General features: G+C 39.7%; 1 protein-coding gene across 5 annotated transcripts; it reads right to left on the bottom strand.

Moving 5' to 3' along the window:
• Positions 1 to 90: 90 nt before the first annotated feature.
• On the bottom strand, positions 91 to 16,955 carry LOC111244078 (stomatin-like). Of its 5 annotated transcripts, XM_086981618.1 has the most exons (8): positions 14,241 to 14,834; positions 12,365 to 12,462; positions 11,640 to 11,847; positions 5,299 to 5,558; positions 4,495 to 4,833; positions 3,437 to 3,608; positions 3,072 to 3,131; positions 1,138 to 1,279 (listed from the first exon to the last, which is right to left on the bottom strand). In XM_086981618.1, exons 1-7 carry the CDS (start codon positions 14,335 to 14,337, stop codon positions 3,115 to 3,117), a joined length of 1,191 nt encoding a protein of 396 aa, XP_086837744.1. In that variant the 5' UTR covers positions 14,338 to 14,834; the 3' UTR covers positions 1,138 to 1,279; positions 3,072 to 3,114. The 5 variants fall into 5 exon arrangements, with proteins under 5 accessions (XP_086837742.1, XP_022646419.1, XP_022646418.1 ...); XM_086981616.1 differs by lacking the exons at positions 3,072 to 3,131; positions 14,241 to 14,834 and adding an exon at positions 16,830 to 16,955 and having other exon boundaries at positions 91 to 1,279; XM_022790684.2 differs by lacking the exons at positions 3,072 to 3,131; positions 14,241 to 14,834 and adding an exon at positions 14,871 to 15,189 and having other exon boundaries at positions 91 to 1,279.
• Positions 16,956 to 16,994: the final 39 nt, after the last annotated feature.

Below are 16,994 nucleotides of genomic sequence, written 5' to 3' on the forward strand. Positions count from 1 at the left end.
GCCTGATACAATACATTCTACAAATGTGTGCATCTACGAAGATACCCGTAGTAACGCATGTCTTTAATGAAAATTAAACACTGCAAAACATTACCGACAATATATTTTTTTGGTTTATTCTATACACAGAAATGAAACTCAGTAGAACACTGCGAGTACCGTAGTTGTGCTGGTAGTGAAACGTATACAGCCTCATCGAAATACAAATTGTAGGTAATTTTAAGAAATGAATACATGCAATGTGTCGTCTAAAATAGAGTTATCAGTTTTCAGCACTAAGGGTTCGTAGGTTTACACTTTTACGATCTTAGCTTGAGTTTAGACAATTGATGCACAAATGAACTAGTTGCTTCACAGCAACTTTCGACGCTGAAATGTTAGTTCTGTAAAGATTCTAACATTTTCAATTTACTTAAACTTCCACTGGTATAGCCTGGCAATTCTTTTGTGTGTACATGATAGTAATACCAAGCCCTTCATTGTTTCGTAATAACCAGCAGTATCCCAATGAAGAAAAACACAGGGCTTGCGCTTCATAAATAACATCCATCCGTACATTTTTGACGTTTCATACAAAGATTATATCGCTTATCTTATATATATCTTATATATAACGTAATAGACCTGTTATCAGTTTTGCATTTCGACCTGCGTTCATAAACACACATTCAATCTCGCTCGAAAATTGCAATCAAAGTCAAAATCTTATACTTTTTTTCAAAAGCGACGGGCATCATACACACATACATATGTATTTATGTGAGTCTTTTACATAAACATACAGGAAAAAAATATAGAAATCTTAGAAGTTAGGCGGAAGGATAAGAAGAAGTAGAACAAAAGATACGTAAAAACAAAGGCCTCCTGGCTTCCGTTTCGCGTTCGTTTCGTATCGACCACCTTCTTAATCGCTCTAAGTTCCTCACGAAGTAATTTCAATTGTTAATTGTTAAAGGTCAGTTGACCGTTGGTCTGGTGAATAACTAAGATTGTCATTAACATTATCATAAAATGATGGAACAATTAACATTCGATGCCAAAGAGCATAGGAGTTTTTTGGCATGTTGCCTCTCGTTAGGGAGCTCTTGGTTGGCAGAACTTTTCGCAACCAAGGAGTCTTACGACGAGGCAAAGGCAATACCCTCCTGGTCGGGTTCGTACGAAGTCTTGTGGACAAGGACTTCCGGAGGCTGTATAGGTCCAGTACGAGGATGCTGAGTTTGTCCCGCCAATGAGGCACCAAGTGTGCTTCCTAGCGCATTTTCGCCACGGAAAAGACCTGAAACACAGGCGGATAAGTAAGAGCTGTCCATTACATAATGGAATATTTAGGCTTAAAACACATCTTTGTTAATGACCAATAGGATTTTACGTTCGAGTTATTTCAGTCTGTTCATAAATAATATTAATAAATCAATATTTCCTTCGGCTTCAGATCTAGGTACGACAGTTCTTTTCTTGACAAAACGCCTACGGAGAAAACGATCAGTCAAACAAGGTAACTACACATATGTCTATATATACGTACCTATCGGTATATTAGCTGTATGTCGGTGCGCCTATAATGTTATAAAAATAGTGGCTTTGCCGTGGAAGATGAAAATATGAGATATGAAACTACTCTACAATATTTTTCTTCTATATTGTCTTCCAGTCCAGATTGGCTATTGAATTAAGTTTTTCTACAAACATATGTAGCAATGTCCTCTAGTTAGTCTTCTGTTATTTGGTGTAGCACAAGTAAGATAGACAGTAACAGAGAATAGCAGATTTGTCGTGTCAGCCACCTTGAGTTTTTTCACGATCTCCCACGTGCGCTCACTCTAGCACAATTTCAGTCTTAACATTTTCCTTTTGCCGTTCGCTACTGTTGGTGTGTATTGCCCTAAACCACATGCGCGCTCAATCCTACTTCACTCGAAAATGAGGGTACTCTAGTGCCCAGCTAAGCTCTGTGAGGCGTTACTAGAGAGGTACCTACAATGACCCACTGAATGAAAAAATCTGCACATTCACTGCTAAACTGAATGGGAGTAACCACAGAGTAACGATAAATGAACCTTACAGATGGCGTTTTCGTTGAGGGCGAAACTCAGGAAGCCTACTTTATCCCTATAGCTTCTTATATATATATATATATATATATATACATATATATATATGTCTTGATTCGGCGCACTATATGGAATCGGGAAGGAGGACCTCAGAGTTCTATTTTATATTGGGATGAGGAGATCGCTGGCTGACAAGGTGACGAAAAAGCTTCAAGCGAGATTTGTCAGTCCCGAGGTACGCTAATGTGTTTGCTGCACCTTCGTGGCTCCATGGAAGAACAGAAGCAGGACAAATAACAAAGCGAATTCGGCGAACAGGAGTCCAATCAATGTTGTCGAAAGTCCAAATTTTTTATGTGAGTCTTTTGTGTTTGTTTAAGATATACAATCGGCCGAATACGAAAAAAGTTCTAGGTTTTTAGGTATATTTATATTTGATGGGTATACCTATGTCATATTAGGTAAAACTAGATTACTTAACGTATGTATATGGATGTCATTGAAAGGCTTGACCTTTCGTGAACCAATCGTTTGAATATCGTGTTACACTAATGGATCTTTTTTTTTATTAACAGGGGTGATGTGAAATAAATAACTAAATTGCAGATTATAAACATGTATACCATGGAGACTACGCCAGTGGTTTTTGCTCTCGAGTATGTTCTATAAAAATTGACCTTACGTTTTCCATATTTAGCGCGCTGCAGGGATTTTCTTTTTAGAGCGAATACTTCAGCTGAGTACGTTTAACCCAAGAACATCTTAGATTTTTTCAAATGAATTCTAACCAGGAGATTGCTCTACCGTAGCCTAAGCAGTAATAAAGTGTATTATTATTTATTTAAAGTGACCCTTCATCGATGTGCGTTCTCGACCTGTATTATTAAAAAAAAAAAAGACACCATTTCGAGTTCGTCCCACTTTGAAGTTCTCGGTGTTTATCCATGTTTTGCGATTCGTAGGAAGTGATTCAAGTCATTATTGTTCAGAACAATACATCTACTTCAGTTTTATTACCGGTCTTTCTTTTCTAGTAGCCTCAGTTGTGACCTCCTCCCATTTAAAGCTGTCCTTTTTCTGAAAGAATTAACCGCATCTCAGCTGTTACTCTTATGAGACAGTATGATCGAGGCACTTGTGTGTGTAGATAAACAACTATGGTGTTCTCAACAAACAGAGCGATGAGACGGGATGCCATAACTGTCCAATTGAAGTGCTTTGACCATTTATAATGTCCTTTTAAGTCACAGTTGAGAAAAGGTAATTTAAAATTAATTTTTAGCAATACGATATACTGAGACCGATCAACTTAGTGTGCGCACGACAGTGTGGCTATATTAACAAGCTCGTCGGATCCAGAGCTAGGAGCTAAATAGCGATACCTCGAAAGAGTTCCAGTGGTAGAGGGAACACGATTGTGGAGTTCTTCTCAGCAGCGATTGAGGCCAGGGTCTGTAAGTAGCGCAGTTGGAGAGCGCCTTTCGATTCCGAGATGATGTCCGCTGCTTCCTTGAGAGAGCGTGCAGCTTGCTTTTCGCCGTCAGCACCGATCACCTAATTAGAATAACAACATGACAAGACAGAAATAAACGTCTTTTTTTTTGTAACGAATTATGCTGTATAATAGTGATGTTATTGCTATTGAATATGGTTTTAATCGTTGGAAAGGATATGTTCCAATTAACATTAAATGCAACGATTACTGAAAAGAAACTATTATGTTGGAGAAATTTTTTAATATCAATAAGTATTTCAATCCCTTTAGACAAGTTAACTTATTTTGGTTAGAATTTAACTAAGTGACAATGTGTTTCTTTTAACGAGTGACTTCTTGCCCACTGCTGAGTAGTAGTTATTCGGCCAAAGGTGTGAAATGAACATCCTAGTTTTAGGCTATCTGCACAAATGCTATTGGGTGGTAAAGTTCTATTTACATATTTATGTGGTAGACTATGTAGTATTTAAGGGAAACAATCGTAATAATCGGCGTTCAGCCAAAAAGGGAACGTCAAGAACTTGTTAGAAGATGCTATCGAAACTGTAACAGCGTGTCATTAATATTCAGTTCCACTGAAATTTATCATTTGACATTTACAAGTTATTGATGAACGTATAGTTTATTTGTTATGCATCGTCTGCGACATGTTGAAACTCGTTACAAAAACCGATATTGAAATAATCGATACACGCATTTAGCTGAAACAATACTATTCGGTAAAATGTTACAGGTATGCACATTTATGCATACTTATAATATAAAAAATATATGTATACTCAAATTTTGTTACAAGTTTATCTACTGCATAGGCTTGCCATAGAACGAAGCGTATCTGTTATCCCCGTGTTCATATATTTCGTTTATTTCTTTCAGTATGAATATAACGCCAAAAAAAAAAACAACTCTTAGCATGCGTGAATTTTTGCTTTGTTTTCGCCTTACCTTCGCTCGTGCCTCACGCGACGCTTCAGCTTCTGCTGCCATCGCTCGCTGCATTTGTACGGGCAAGCGAACATCTTTGATCTCTACTCGTTCGACTTTAACACCCCAGGAATCGGTGGCATCGTCAAGACTGAGCTGCATAATGTGCGAGATCGACTCGCGTTCCGAGAGAATCTGCGATAGGTCTTTTGTACCGAGCACGTTGCGAAGTGTAGTGGCTGCCAGTAGCCTCGTGGAACGACCATAGTCCTCCACGTTCGTGACGGCAATAGTAGCGTGCTGGATGCGGTAGTACACCACGGCGTCCACAGCCACCGTAACCGAGTCGCGAGTCAGTATCTGAGTCAAAGAGACGGACACTGGAATTTTAGAACAGCGATGATGAAGCGAAAAATGAAGGAACCGTAAACAAACCTAACGATTACGGCATGATACATAACACTATCGTAGCACTCAGCTTGTTTTAATTGGACTCTCGCGTTAGCTAAAGGCGACTCAAAGCTAAACAATTGAACTACCATGTAACAACTTTTCAAACTGCAGGTTGAGCGGGAATTTTGATGGATCTGGGTTGTAATATTACGTTGAAGAATACCCAGGGGTCGTAAAAATAAAGCTGACATGAAAATTATCTATTTCATGGTGTAAGCAGTGTTTGCAGCCATCGATCCGAAGCACGTGGCAATTGTGTCGGGGATCTCCCTAGGTGAGGAGTTCATCTCTCTTTTTTTGGTATTTGTTACGATATTGATGTGTTCGCATAGACCTACTGTTGTAGACTCTTCCATACGTGATAGTACTCACTTCTTGAGGAGGTACATCAAAAGAGACAGTACGAAGATCAACCTTCGTATAATTATCAATGCAGGGTATAATGAAGAAGAGACCTGGTCCACGCGCGCCTCCAGTAAGAATTCGGCCTAACCGAAAAATGACGGCTCGCTCATACTCCTGTACGATTTTAATGCACATTAAAAGCGAGATCGGTGCCGTAATGACGATGAAGAAAATCGATACCACCGTTAGGATGAATGTGCATAGTGAATTGTGACCATCCTCGGGATCTTGGCCATGCGAAATAGACACAACAAAAGGATGTAAATTTCAACATCAAAAATTATAGAAACGAGGATTCAATTATATATATATATATATATAGAATGGTCGATAAAGTACTGATTATTTTTTGCATCCGTTCCATAGAAGTAACACGAAGCTAATAACAGAGACCAAAACAGATGATAGACCGATGGCGCAAAATCTGGGCTATATGTTGGGTGCGTTAAAATTTCCCATCCAAGTTTTCTCAATGTTTGCTGGGTGGCTAAAGATGTATGTCGACTGGAGTTGTCATAATGGAAGACGTCTTTTTTTGTTTACTAGTTTCGGCCGATTTTTTTCGATTACTAGTTGTCATTTGTTGTCAGACGGGGTCCGAATCAATCATTCTGCCAGACAGCAGCAACTCATAATTCACGATTCCTTATACTATTACTACCTTTCGATTATTAATGTTATCAAACGCATAATGTTACGTTAGTTGGCGTCAATCTCGGCTTCGCCACAAATGGTGGGGCATTTTTTATCGCCCGTGATCAGGCTCAATTTCATCGCGTCTTTGTAGCGCTCCGATAGATCAAATTATAATGGAGTAAATTTTTTTGCGTCAACATACGTCGATCTTGTCGATATCATAGCTATGCACGAATCGATTTTGCTATAACTTTCGCAATGACTGTATCAACTTTTTCCATATTAGGTTGATTATCATAAGGGGCATCTTTCAAGTTGAAATTTGCAAAACGAAAACGACAGATTTATATTTGAGCCAGCTCTTCCAACATTTAACCACAAATAGCATTTTTTTTTTTATGCGCTTAGCTAATATTTACACCTTTTTCTTTTATCGTAATGAAGTCGTAAAATACAGCGAATCTTTGTGCAAATTCGTTCATTTTTAAGGCGCTTTAGCTTAAATATAAATAAGGGCATTATTATTTCACTTAGTTTAAACACAGTGCTTCCGAGTCAGATACGAGTTCCTTATTGCCTGAGATATTCGACGATCCGATATTTATCAGGAATATTTAATTAGGGATTGTGTGCCCTCTATTATTCAAGGAAATTGCCATATGATAATGACAGGTCTGATTTTAAAAAGCGAGACTTCTAGATACAACTCACGGTATTTTTATCCATTGAATTTGGCAGTGATTGGGAATAGTAGCAAAAAGTAGGTAAAAGTTTCATCAATAGGCTATAATAGAACCCGATGTCCACTTGTAAAGCGGTTGTACGTCCTTTGCGACATGCAGCCTGTCACTGTTGTGAAAAGGTATGATTTATTTTTTTTATTGGGCCTATTTTGTTGCATCGTCCTATTTAAGCTGTGCCGTACAGAGACCCTCGTCCACCGCTTTTTTTGCTTAGACGGTGTCTATCTATAAGACTTTTCTAGATCCACCAAACGCGTATCATGGTCTTCTGTGGATGAAAACATAGTTCAACTATGGATTTAGCCATATCTTTCGGAGCTACTCGTTTCTTTATTTGTTGCGCAAAGGAGTACAGATATTAGTTCTCGTCAACGATATGGTAACTCTAAGTGGGTATCCGTCGCTAAGTGTGACGAGTGAGATATTAAGAAACAATGAGAAACTGTGCTTGCTTGTGCTCTGCACTTAGTTCATAAGGCTACCCAAGTTCTCAATTTCTGACAAAATCCCAGTCAAGTTTCAAGGTTATAGCAAAATGTTCACAGGCCGTCCTCTTGGCTTATGAACAAGATGTTTACCATCCCAGATCCTCATTGGGCTCAAATGGGCGACCTAAGCAGTCTGCATTTTCCAGGCCCAAAATGCCATCTTCAAATTTTCCGAAACCATTTTCGAGAGCTCTGCTAAATTTAGTAGCGAGCTTTTGATCCCGGAAAGAGGCGAAGTAAGCTAGACATATTGTTTAGAATATGCACAGACAGCCGATGGTGTGGTAAAAGGGTAAAAAGATATTTGAAAAATAAATGTTTATAATCAATCAAATATAATAGTACCAAAAGCATAAGCACAATAATAAGCACATGAGTTAAAACAAGGTAAGATATATTTAAAAATTGTCAATATTATGCAAAGGTGGGTATAAGGAGCATATGTACATAATATACATGGCAAAAAAATAGAGTTTTCAGGCACTGATCGGAGGTACATTAGTCACCAGTAATGTTTTACCAGCTTAATGTTCGTTAAGCTCAATATGAGCAAACCTGTTTTCGTGTTCTAATACGTATTGTTTAGAACGAAAGTGAGTATCTTCCATTCTGTTTATTAATTTAATCGGTAGTATGGATTAGTTAAGAAAAACAGTAGCAGTTCTATGTAAATCGAGCTTACTTAGTAGTACACATATTGTGCGAGATTTTTTTGTTAAAACTAAATATGAAACTCTTAATAAACTCTTAGAACTGCTTACCAACAGCTTATCATTGAATAAGGTATGGCAATAAACAATGCCGTCAGAACGTCAAGCTATCAAAGAAAGTAATGATTATTCCATTGTCTAATATGTCTTGATCACCTACATACGTATCATGACTTTACAACATAGTAGCAGACAAGCAAATAAACAATCTATATCTCATTAGGGTTTATTTCCCTAATCTAACTAATAACCAGTAAGACAGATCGCTTGAAAGATCACCGTACATTTCACCCTTATTTATGATGATGATATAGTAGTAATGAAATGATGAAAAGCATATACTCAGTGTTGCTTTTATATGTTATTTTCACTTTTATAGAAGAAGTGCCTATTTTGAAACGATTCGAGGACAGGTATCACAAGACTACTGACTGAAGTCGGCTTAGGCAAAGCTAGGTCCATCTCGCATTTGATATAGTTTTTCTAGAAAAGAGAGTTTTTTTAGGCCATGACTTTAAATATTGATACGAATGTTTCGGATTCGTCCCGGCCATTCATATGTCAATGCCCTCAATTGCTTCTTCATCGTCATCATGATCGTACATCCTTCCCATCCTGGTACCTTCATTTACAGTCTCAGTAGAAGTTAATTGTTTGTAAACTTTGTGCGGTAAAGTGTACACGAACAGGAACATACTAGCAACAGGATATATTCGATAGATAGTAATTTCAATTATAACAAGTATTCGATGAGCTACGTGATACTTGTTGAAAGTTCTGATGTAGTCAGCAGCCCAGCATGGCAGCGTAATAGTAAATACACAAAGAAAGTATTGTGTCATTTCCCTTAGTGCAATCAGCATCCATATTTGAAAAATAACAACAAGAAAAAAAATTCGGCTTTTTTCCTACCGTTCTGCAACATTATCTTTTACATTTCATTTCTTTACTGGGTCCACCTAATCTGTATCCCACAAAAACCATAAATCTTTCTCCTGAAATCACACCAAAGATGCAGACCTTCTATAGGTGAACTGGGTTTAAAGTTAAAGGTTTAAAAGGTATTTTTTTATAGTTTTTTTTTTATTCCCGAATGACCCATTCTAGTTTACATGCTTGCTTCTTTCATTATTCTGTACGACTCATGTTAGCCGCATTCTTGCATTTTGTCTTGACTCAGCTGTCACTTAAAGTTCATTCTGAATGTGGTACGGCTACAAACAGACACCGTTTGTCAGGGTACAACTAGAGATAACGTGATTCGTTTGTGCCAACGGTTATAGACAATTCATCACAATTGTTGACAATCAATAATTGCACAACTTATAACTTACCAGTAGAGCGGTACGATAATAAGGGTATCATGGCAAGGACCGGGAACAATATATAGTTGTATCACTATTACCCCCCCCCCCCCCCCCCGGAGGATAGTAAATTGCACAAACTTTAAGCGGCTTCAAAATTGTAGTGAGCGAGCGCAAAGGCTCACAACCAGCGTACCCCACTAGTTCGCTGTTATGAAATACGAAGGCTAACCCATTAAAGCTATAATCTGATTTGCCTAAGAAAGTATGGTCCCCAAAATCCTCAAAGCAGCTTTTTAGCGGCTCTCTAACGGTAGCACGCGTGGTCGTTGTACTGCTGTGTTCTTTGTATCCGTATCTACAGTCCCGCGTAAACGAATAGCTTTTACAGAGAGCTTGTACATGTACATCGTAAAATTTGCAATTTTTTCTAAGAGCTCTGTATTAACAATAAAATGGTTAGAAACGTTAGTAACATACTGCTTTCCACCTATTGTTGCCGAATAAGCCAATGTCCACTAAAGCGTAGAACGTTCTTATCAAACTGACTAGAATGGTTAGTATTAATCAATGATAATGTTATAATCGCTGGCCTAAATATAACATTTAATCGTAACTTGATAAATCTAATAGGCTTAAGCAATATTGCTTCCTTTTAGGGCTGGAAAAACCAGCAAGCCTTGCAGGGTCTCCTTGAAACGATCTTTTAGAGCGTCTGCTTATTGCTACTTTATAGATTGGGTCAAGTCTTCTAGGAATTGACGATCGATTATTCATTACCCATTGTTTAGGAAAATCGTTGGTCCGCTATTACATAAACAACAGCTGAAACTAGCCAGAGAAGCTGGCCAGACCTTCGAGAGTCTTGTTCGTTCGGATCTTTCCTCACCAGCCGGCAGTCGGCGTCCTGTAAACACTGTCTCGTTACAACGGGTATGACGTCTAGTTTAAGGTTGGTACACACCTGCCATCTGTGCCGCCTTCGCCCATCGACAGAGAATGGCCTGCTCTGACCAACTCGTAAATTGTAGGCCGAATGGCCGCGAATTTACTACTATAATTTTTCCCTTTGTAAAAAAATAGCTCATCAATGCATCCACACCTTGCAACCAATGAGACAGACGTGGACTAGATAGGCAACAACGCTACGGTTAAAGTAGCATATTTTAGACTACGCGTTTTGTTAAGAGGTATCTAAAGCTAATGAGGGAACCATGTCTGTTTTCGGTGTTTTTGTATAATCTATATGTTGATGCAGAAGCCAAGCAAGGCGGTGGCGTGCCTCAAAATTAACGTCGGCATGGTTTACGTACATATAAATAGACCCATAAAAAGTGTGCTCATTAGTTCGCAAGTATTTAAATTATGGGACATTAATTCAGCCAAGCACATGGTACACAAAGATGCCGCTGTACATGAAACATCAGCTAGAACAGTCGAGTAAATCAAGCAGTGATAACCTAATACCTGAGATCTGCGTAAACCTATTAAATCGCATCTGACTGTCGACATTTGATCACAATATCAGATTTGTATATATATTTGTACTGCCATGCAACACGCTCATCCGCTTCACAGTTTTCGAATGAAGCAGTCGTAGTACCACCTTCTGCAGTAAGTCTAACCGATATCAGAGTTTACCTCTTATCATCGTGCGGCTCGACTGGATCTTCACGCAACTGCTCGACTGAAGATGCTGGACATTTGCCAACCAGGCAAAACGTGGCGATAGATATAGTAATGTAGTGTTGTCTTTCATGTGTGGTAACTATTGTTGTTTGGCTGTAGGGTTAACCTGAGGTATCTACTGTAATCGAACAACTCAGGCGAAGAACAGGCGCTAATGTTCTGCGTAGATATCATCGTTATGCAACACAATTTTGGCATAACATAATTAGTGAGAGAACATATGATTGGGATGGGAGACTCTTTTATGGTGCACGAAAGGCTCAACGTAGACGATGTTTAGTAAAGTTTAATGATTAATAGGCTTTAAAGGAGCGAATGTAGGACTGCGGCCAATCGCACACTCGAGCAATAGAAAATTCAGAAGGCCGCTACGTGAGAGATGGATATGCCATTTCTTGTTGACCGCTCTTCGGAGCTGACTTGATTATGGCTTTATCACAAACCTCTCGTGTAGAGATGCCACTTTGTAGATTCTACTACTTTTGTGCCTGATCGTGGGCGTCCTTGATTCGTTTCGGACAAATGATAACGGTTAAACAAATGCTGTTCATACGCGGTTCAAGATTAGACTAAAGCCTCACGTGTCATTTACAAATTCGTCTCTTACGAATCTGTAAATACAGGTAAAACTTTCTGTTCTAATACACTATCCTATGGCATTATGGTTCAGTTGCTATTGCTAGTTTGTTGATTCATATATATATTTTAATGTTTGTTTCGCGTCTTGTTCATTCTTACTTGTATCATAACCAGTATGTTGTGGTTTAAGCTTCCTTTCAGCGAGAAGTTTAGCTTCCAGTAGCTGAGCATCTGTAAGAGGTGGTGGACCAGAAGGCTCTGATCGTTCCTGAGGAAACTGTAAAGAGTGTGCCATCATTGGGGGTTGATTAATGAATGCGGTCGAACTCTGCTGAACCGATGTCTGCCGCTCGTTTGGTGGAGGCGCCTGTCAAATTAGTGATCTGTTAACCATTGTGGCCACATCTGCACGTGCAGTTGCGCTAGCTTTTATTTGTTTTTTTTTTTTTTTTATTTGTTTGTACAATCTCAGAGTACGTGATGTGCCTGCTAAAACCGATACAATGCACTGTTTTTTGCCGACTAATCAAAAATAATTTGTTCTTTTTCGGAAAAATAAAGTTGTTTCCTATAATCGTATAATAAAAAATAAGGTTTTAGTGAATAATTATATTAAGGTTAAGATTGTCTGATAAGTTAACATCCATAGACTTAAGCTGGGAATATAGTCGTTTGTGGCACTGAGTCTACCGGATTTGGTTAAAATTTAACCAATTATCTATAGTCGGATATAATTGTGGGACGTTAAACGCCGATTTTTTGTAATCAGCTGAACGAAGTCCTTCCACAAAGTCGAAACTCAAATTTCAATTTGTCACTTGCATATATGGGGCAAGTAAGAGTTCAATAGCAGGATTCACAAAAAAAATCAACTTGGAGTTTACCCTGGAAGATCTATGTGACGAACGTCGACTCCCTGACCTCGATGGGGGAGGTTCGTCTGCTTGAAGATGTTCCGACACCTGCGAGTCGCTCGCTGATCCTGCAAATTTTGTTGGCCATTTTTAGGTCAAATAATAGTCTATGTGTACTGCTTTTACGTTAATAGTAATATTCACGCTTAAAATCAAGATATCAGTAAATGTGTACTTTCGATTGATTTTTAATTCCTGGCTGCCTTAACCTCCTTAAATTAACGGAAGAGTCTGTAACCCTTCGAAGACATGATAAGAAATGGGGGCAATTGACCAAGGTTAGGATTATCATTGTATGCGCTGTAAGGAAAATATATTCAATCGACAAGCAAATACTTAGGCACTACTCAGTAGCGAGGAAAGTTGTATCAGCTTTTGACGAGAAATAACCAGAATTAGAGTAAATTTACGATGAAGTGATTTCGAATGAAGGTAATTTGTAACTAAGGCGAATTCCAATCAAAGTTGTTTGAAGATGAAGGAAGCATCCGACAATGAAGTAATTTAAAGTGCTGAGATACTCCAAAAAAACGAGAAGCTACAGATGAAAACTAGTGAGGATTAAAGTCATGTAGGAAGTGGTTGTCGATAGTAAACTTTCATAAAATATTAAGTAAAGTTACTCTTAGTTACCGAAAATAAGTGTAGTTTCTTTTGTTTAGACGGAGGGCAAGTGTCATATATATGCAAGCTCCATCAAACTTACTTCATCAGTTCATGTTTTACGCCAAAATTTCAACAGACATGTGCCTTGATTGACTACATACCGAATAAGAATTGTGCCGTCCCATTATAGTACAATAACAGTTTACACATGACTAAATTTTCCTTCCAAAACCATAATCAAAGGAATAATTATATCTCTCATTTAGATGTCTGGTTCGTATTGGAAAGATGGACTGCTCATCTGTTCGAACTCAATGAATTTATTCCTTATTATTGTTCCCAGCCACATTTATGGTCGTAATCACATGTGCTCAACAAAGGACACGTAGATATTTTGCTTATTACTCTCCCGATACGGGTTCTTCTTGGTGTCGCTCAAAAAAGGCTTAGTCTTTGCTTCCAGCCTTTGCTTAAGCGTTGTCTAGGCTCTGACATCAGCTCTAGCCAGTTGGCCATCTCGACGAATTTTTATCGCTAGATACGCTAATATGTCTTATCGCCACGAGAAATTGCATTTTTATATTCGTCGACTAGCACTGCTATTACACCAAGAGGACCCGGGTGTCAGAGTGGTGGGCCATTTTCCTAAGGCTCTCGTAAATTTTCCGTTACATACACTTCGCATGTGTTTGCCGGAATACAAACAGATTGTTAGCTGATGCAGCAATGATTTATGGCAATGGCGTCTCAGACTGACATATCTTCTACCAATACATCTTGTCTGTTATCGGAACTGGTAAAGCGCTTTAGGACATTCTACGAATGAGCAAAATGGAAGGGGTTACGGTAGCGCCCTGACCTTTGTGATACATATCCGCTTTTCCCTAACGATTGACGAAAACTACTAGAGAGCTAAGGTCACACGCTGTGTTCGTGCATATAAAAGTGGACGCATAGGGACATTTTACGGAACTTGGTATAATAGCTTGGTTACAGTTTTACGTGGCAAAGTTCCGCAGCATCAACTCATTTTTCGCAACGTCCTTATTCGAAGTATCCTTGTCTTGAGATGTTCATGATAAAGCTCATCAACGCGAGATTTAGTTTCTAAGCTCTACAACCCACTGTAATCATCAGCAACTTTTGCAGGAGTACACATTCGCCGAATCGAAGGTGTACATCCGCGTCTAGGAACCACCTGTTTCTCTGGGTGATCGGCTTTTCGATTTGTTTTAGATACCTTCTGCAATTGAGTTCGATCGGTCTTCACGCTCTCCTCTGTTTCGTGAACCTGTTACAGGCAGGATCGACAATACCGACAATCGTCTGCCGTACATTTCGTAACCTGTAAACTGGTGACTGATGACGATTGGACCGAAGGCACCGAGAACAGAAAAACTATACGCAAAACCAATTTACAGACATTTGTTTCTTTGTTGGCGTTTCTTAACGAAAAAACGGGTTCTTCATCAGTTCATTTCGACAATAGCACTAAATGGGACGATCTCCGCTAGCATTTGGGCGCAATAGCCATTTTCTTCTTATGAACTGGTTTCTCCTAACACTACATGAATAATAATAAAGCAAAAACACAAAATGTCACTTTAGACACAGCTAGCACTATTGCACGCCAACGATTCTGCTGCCGCCGGCATGAACAAGAAACGCTTCAACTGCCAACAATTGCCAGCCACAAATGATAGCACTCCCTCCGACGAGACGACGACGATGAAGTGAACTCGAACATAGCGACTACAACTAAACTCGGCGTTTAAGGTACGATCTTGGCTAGGACTCTAGAATGGCCCTATGGCCATGGAGATAATACCACTACCACCATGAAAAAAGAACGACGATCTTTTAAACTCACCCCTCCGATACTGGCTGCTCATGGCAAGCAGGACCTGCCAGTAGCAGCATCGGCGCCCAGCAACCAGCTACCAACCAGCGGCCAGTTCTGGTAGCCACTCGTGGCACCGTGTCGGGAATAGTAATGTATGTCTGCTACTCCAGTTCGTTCAAAGTCATAACTGGAAATTTACTGAGCATCGCCGCTGTTGTCACTCGCTCAGGCTCAAGCGAATGCCTTTGGCCAAACCAATGCTGCCATGACCACCGTCGCCGCTACGCTGTTTCTCCCAGGCCCGCTGCGATTCTTGCCGGCGCTCTCAAACCACGTCGCAAAAGCCAGTCGCTAGCTGTCGACCTGCACTTAATCAGCCGGCCTGCCCTGTCTTGGGCCGGCTGGCATCAGTTGCTTATTTGCCTTCCCTTTCTGAAGAACGGACCTTCTCCTAAACGGCCACCTACTGCATCGCTAATAACAAACAGCGTTAGACTAGGCGATAGTGCTGATTCGGTGCGGTGATCGCGCGAGCTCCTCTTGGTTCCTCGTGCAAATGCCCATTTATCCGGCCACCAGTGATAGTAGCATCCGTAAACAGCAAACAAGAACGCAAAGCTATTGTAACTACTTTACTAGAGTAGCTCTCTAAGTCGCATGCGCCTGGCTATTTCCATATCGCTTACCCTCCTAAACGCATGAGTATGTCCAATGGAAAGATTTCGGTAGCGCTATTGGTCACGCGCGCGCCAGATGACGAATTTGTAGGAATGTTGTGGACGGGGCACAAACCCCGATGAATAGTTAAGCCTTGCAAAACGCCAATGGCAGAACGAGCCCGCAGACATCAATCAGAAACGGATTCTGCTTAATTCTGTTGGAAAGTTCCATGTTAACTTTCTATTGTTTGTCGTCGATTTGTTGTGCTTCTCCGAGAGTCTGCCAACGATGATCATGAGAAGTCAGTTCAATATGTGATACTGCATGAGGTGCGTGCCTGGCGAGAACGGCAGGAGCAGGGCTCTTACAGTTGGAATATGGGGCATATGGCAAGAAAGAGATTGGGAAATAAATGACGACAAAATCAGAAATTCCCCATACCAACAATTGTCGCAGCGAACAAAGAGTACAAGAACGAAGCAGAAGCATACATCCACGAAGACGATGTGATGTACAGTCACTAATAACCATTGTTTCTGTTTATGGCTGACAGACGGAATAATATAGCTTTAAGGATATCGAGGGGCCGCTAGTCACTAGGCTTCGACGCTGTTTGAAGGTGTATTAGTATGCTCTTCAGTTTGATCTTTACTTCTCCTCAGCGATGATCAAGGTGCACAAACTCACACCAGCGTAGCAGTCCTTAAGCTTCATGCGACTTTGTTGCGGTTCCGCGTAGCTAAAGGCTTGACCTTGTTTGTTTCGAATTAGTACGACTACTGTAGTTGTTTTGGCAGCCGAGGCAAATGAAATCGATGCGGGCGGCCTTGTTGACAATTAATCCATTTTCCGTTTCATAAGCGGTGACGCTTAATATGTTGCGGATCGACAAAATCCCATACACGTCGCCGGGTCTGTCCCCAGCATGCTTGTGCAGTTTTATAGTATTGGTTAATGCAAATAAATATGAATTAATTAAAAAAAACGTACGTTTCCTGAGGACAGCTTTACTCAGGGCACATATATATGTACATTTGTTCCGTGAGAGATTTTCTTCATATTATAGAATATCTTTTCAGTTCTTATTGTTTTAGATAAAATCCAAGTATTTCCTATGGTAGAAAACTTGAACACGCTAGCTTTTAGCACCGAACCAGGCAGCGACACATAATGTCTATTAGACGATCGCTACTATAAATGTAGGTAGCAAAAGAAAAGATAAGAGTTTACCTCATAATGTACAACAATTTTCTCCTTTACTTACAACCGAATTTACGTGCAACCTAATATATGCGACATATGAATAAAAATATGGCTATTACATACGAAGTGATTTTGTATTTGCAGGCACACACATAACATTCGCGTCCAATCACATAGTTCATTGAAGACACTGTGTTTCTTGCGCCAAATTACGCCTCGTATGCTTTCTGTTCTTCGATAACTTTCTTTGTGCCGATTACGTCAATACAGTGAGCCATTACCCTCATT

This window comes from Varroa destructor, unplaced genomic scaffold (assembly GCF_002443255.2).
Source record: "Varroa destructor unplaced genomic scaffold, Vdes_3.0 BEIS01000002.1, whole genome shotgun sequence".
Lineage (NCBI taxonomy): Eukaryota > Metazoa > Arthropoda > Arachnida > Mesostigmata > Varroidae > Varroa > Varroa destructor.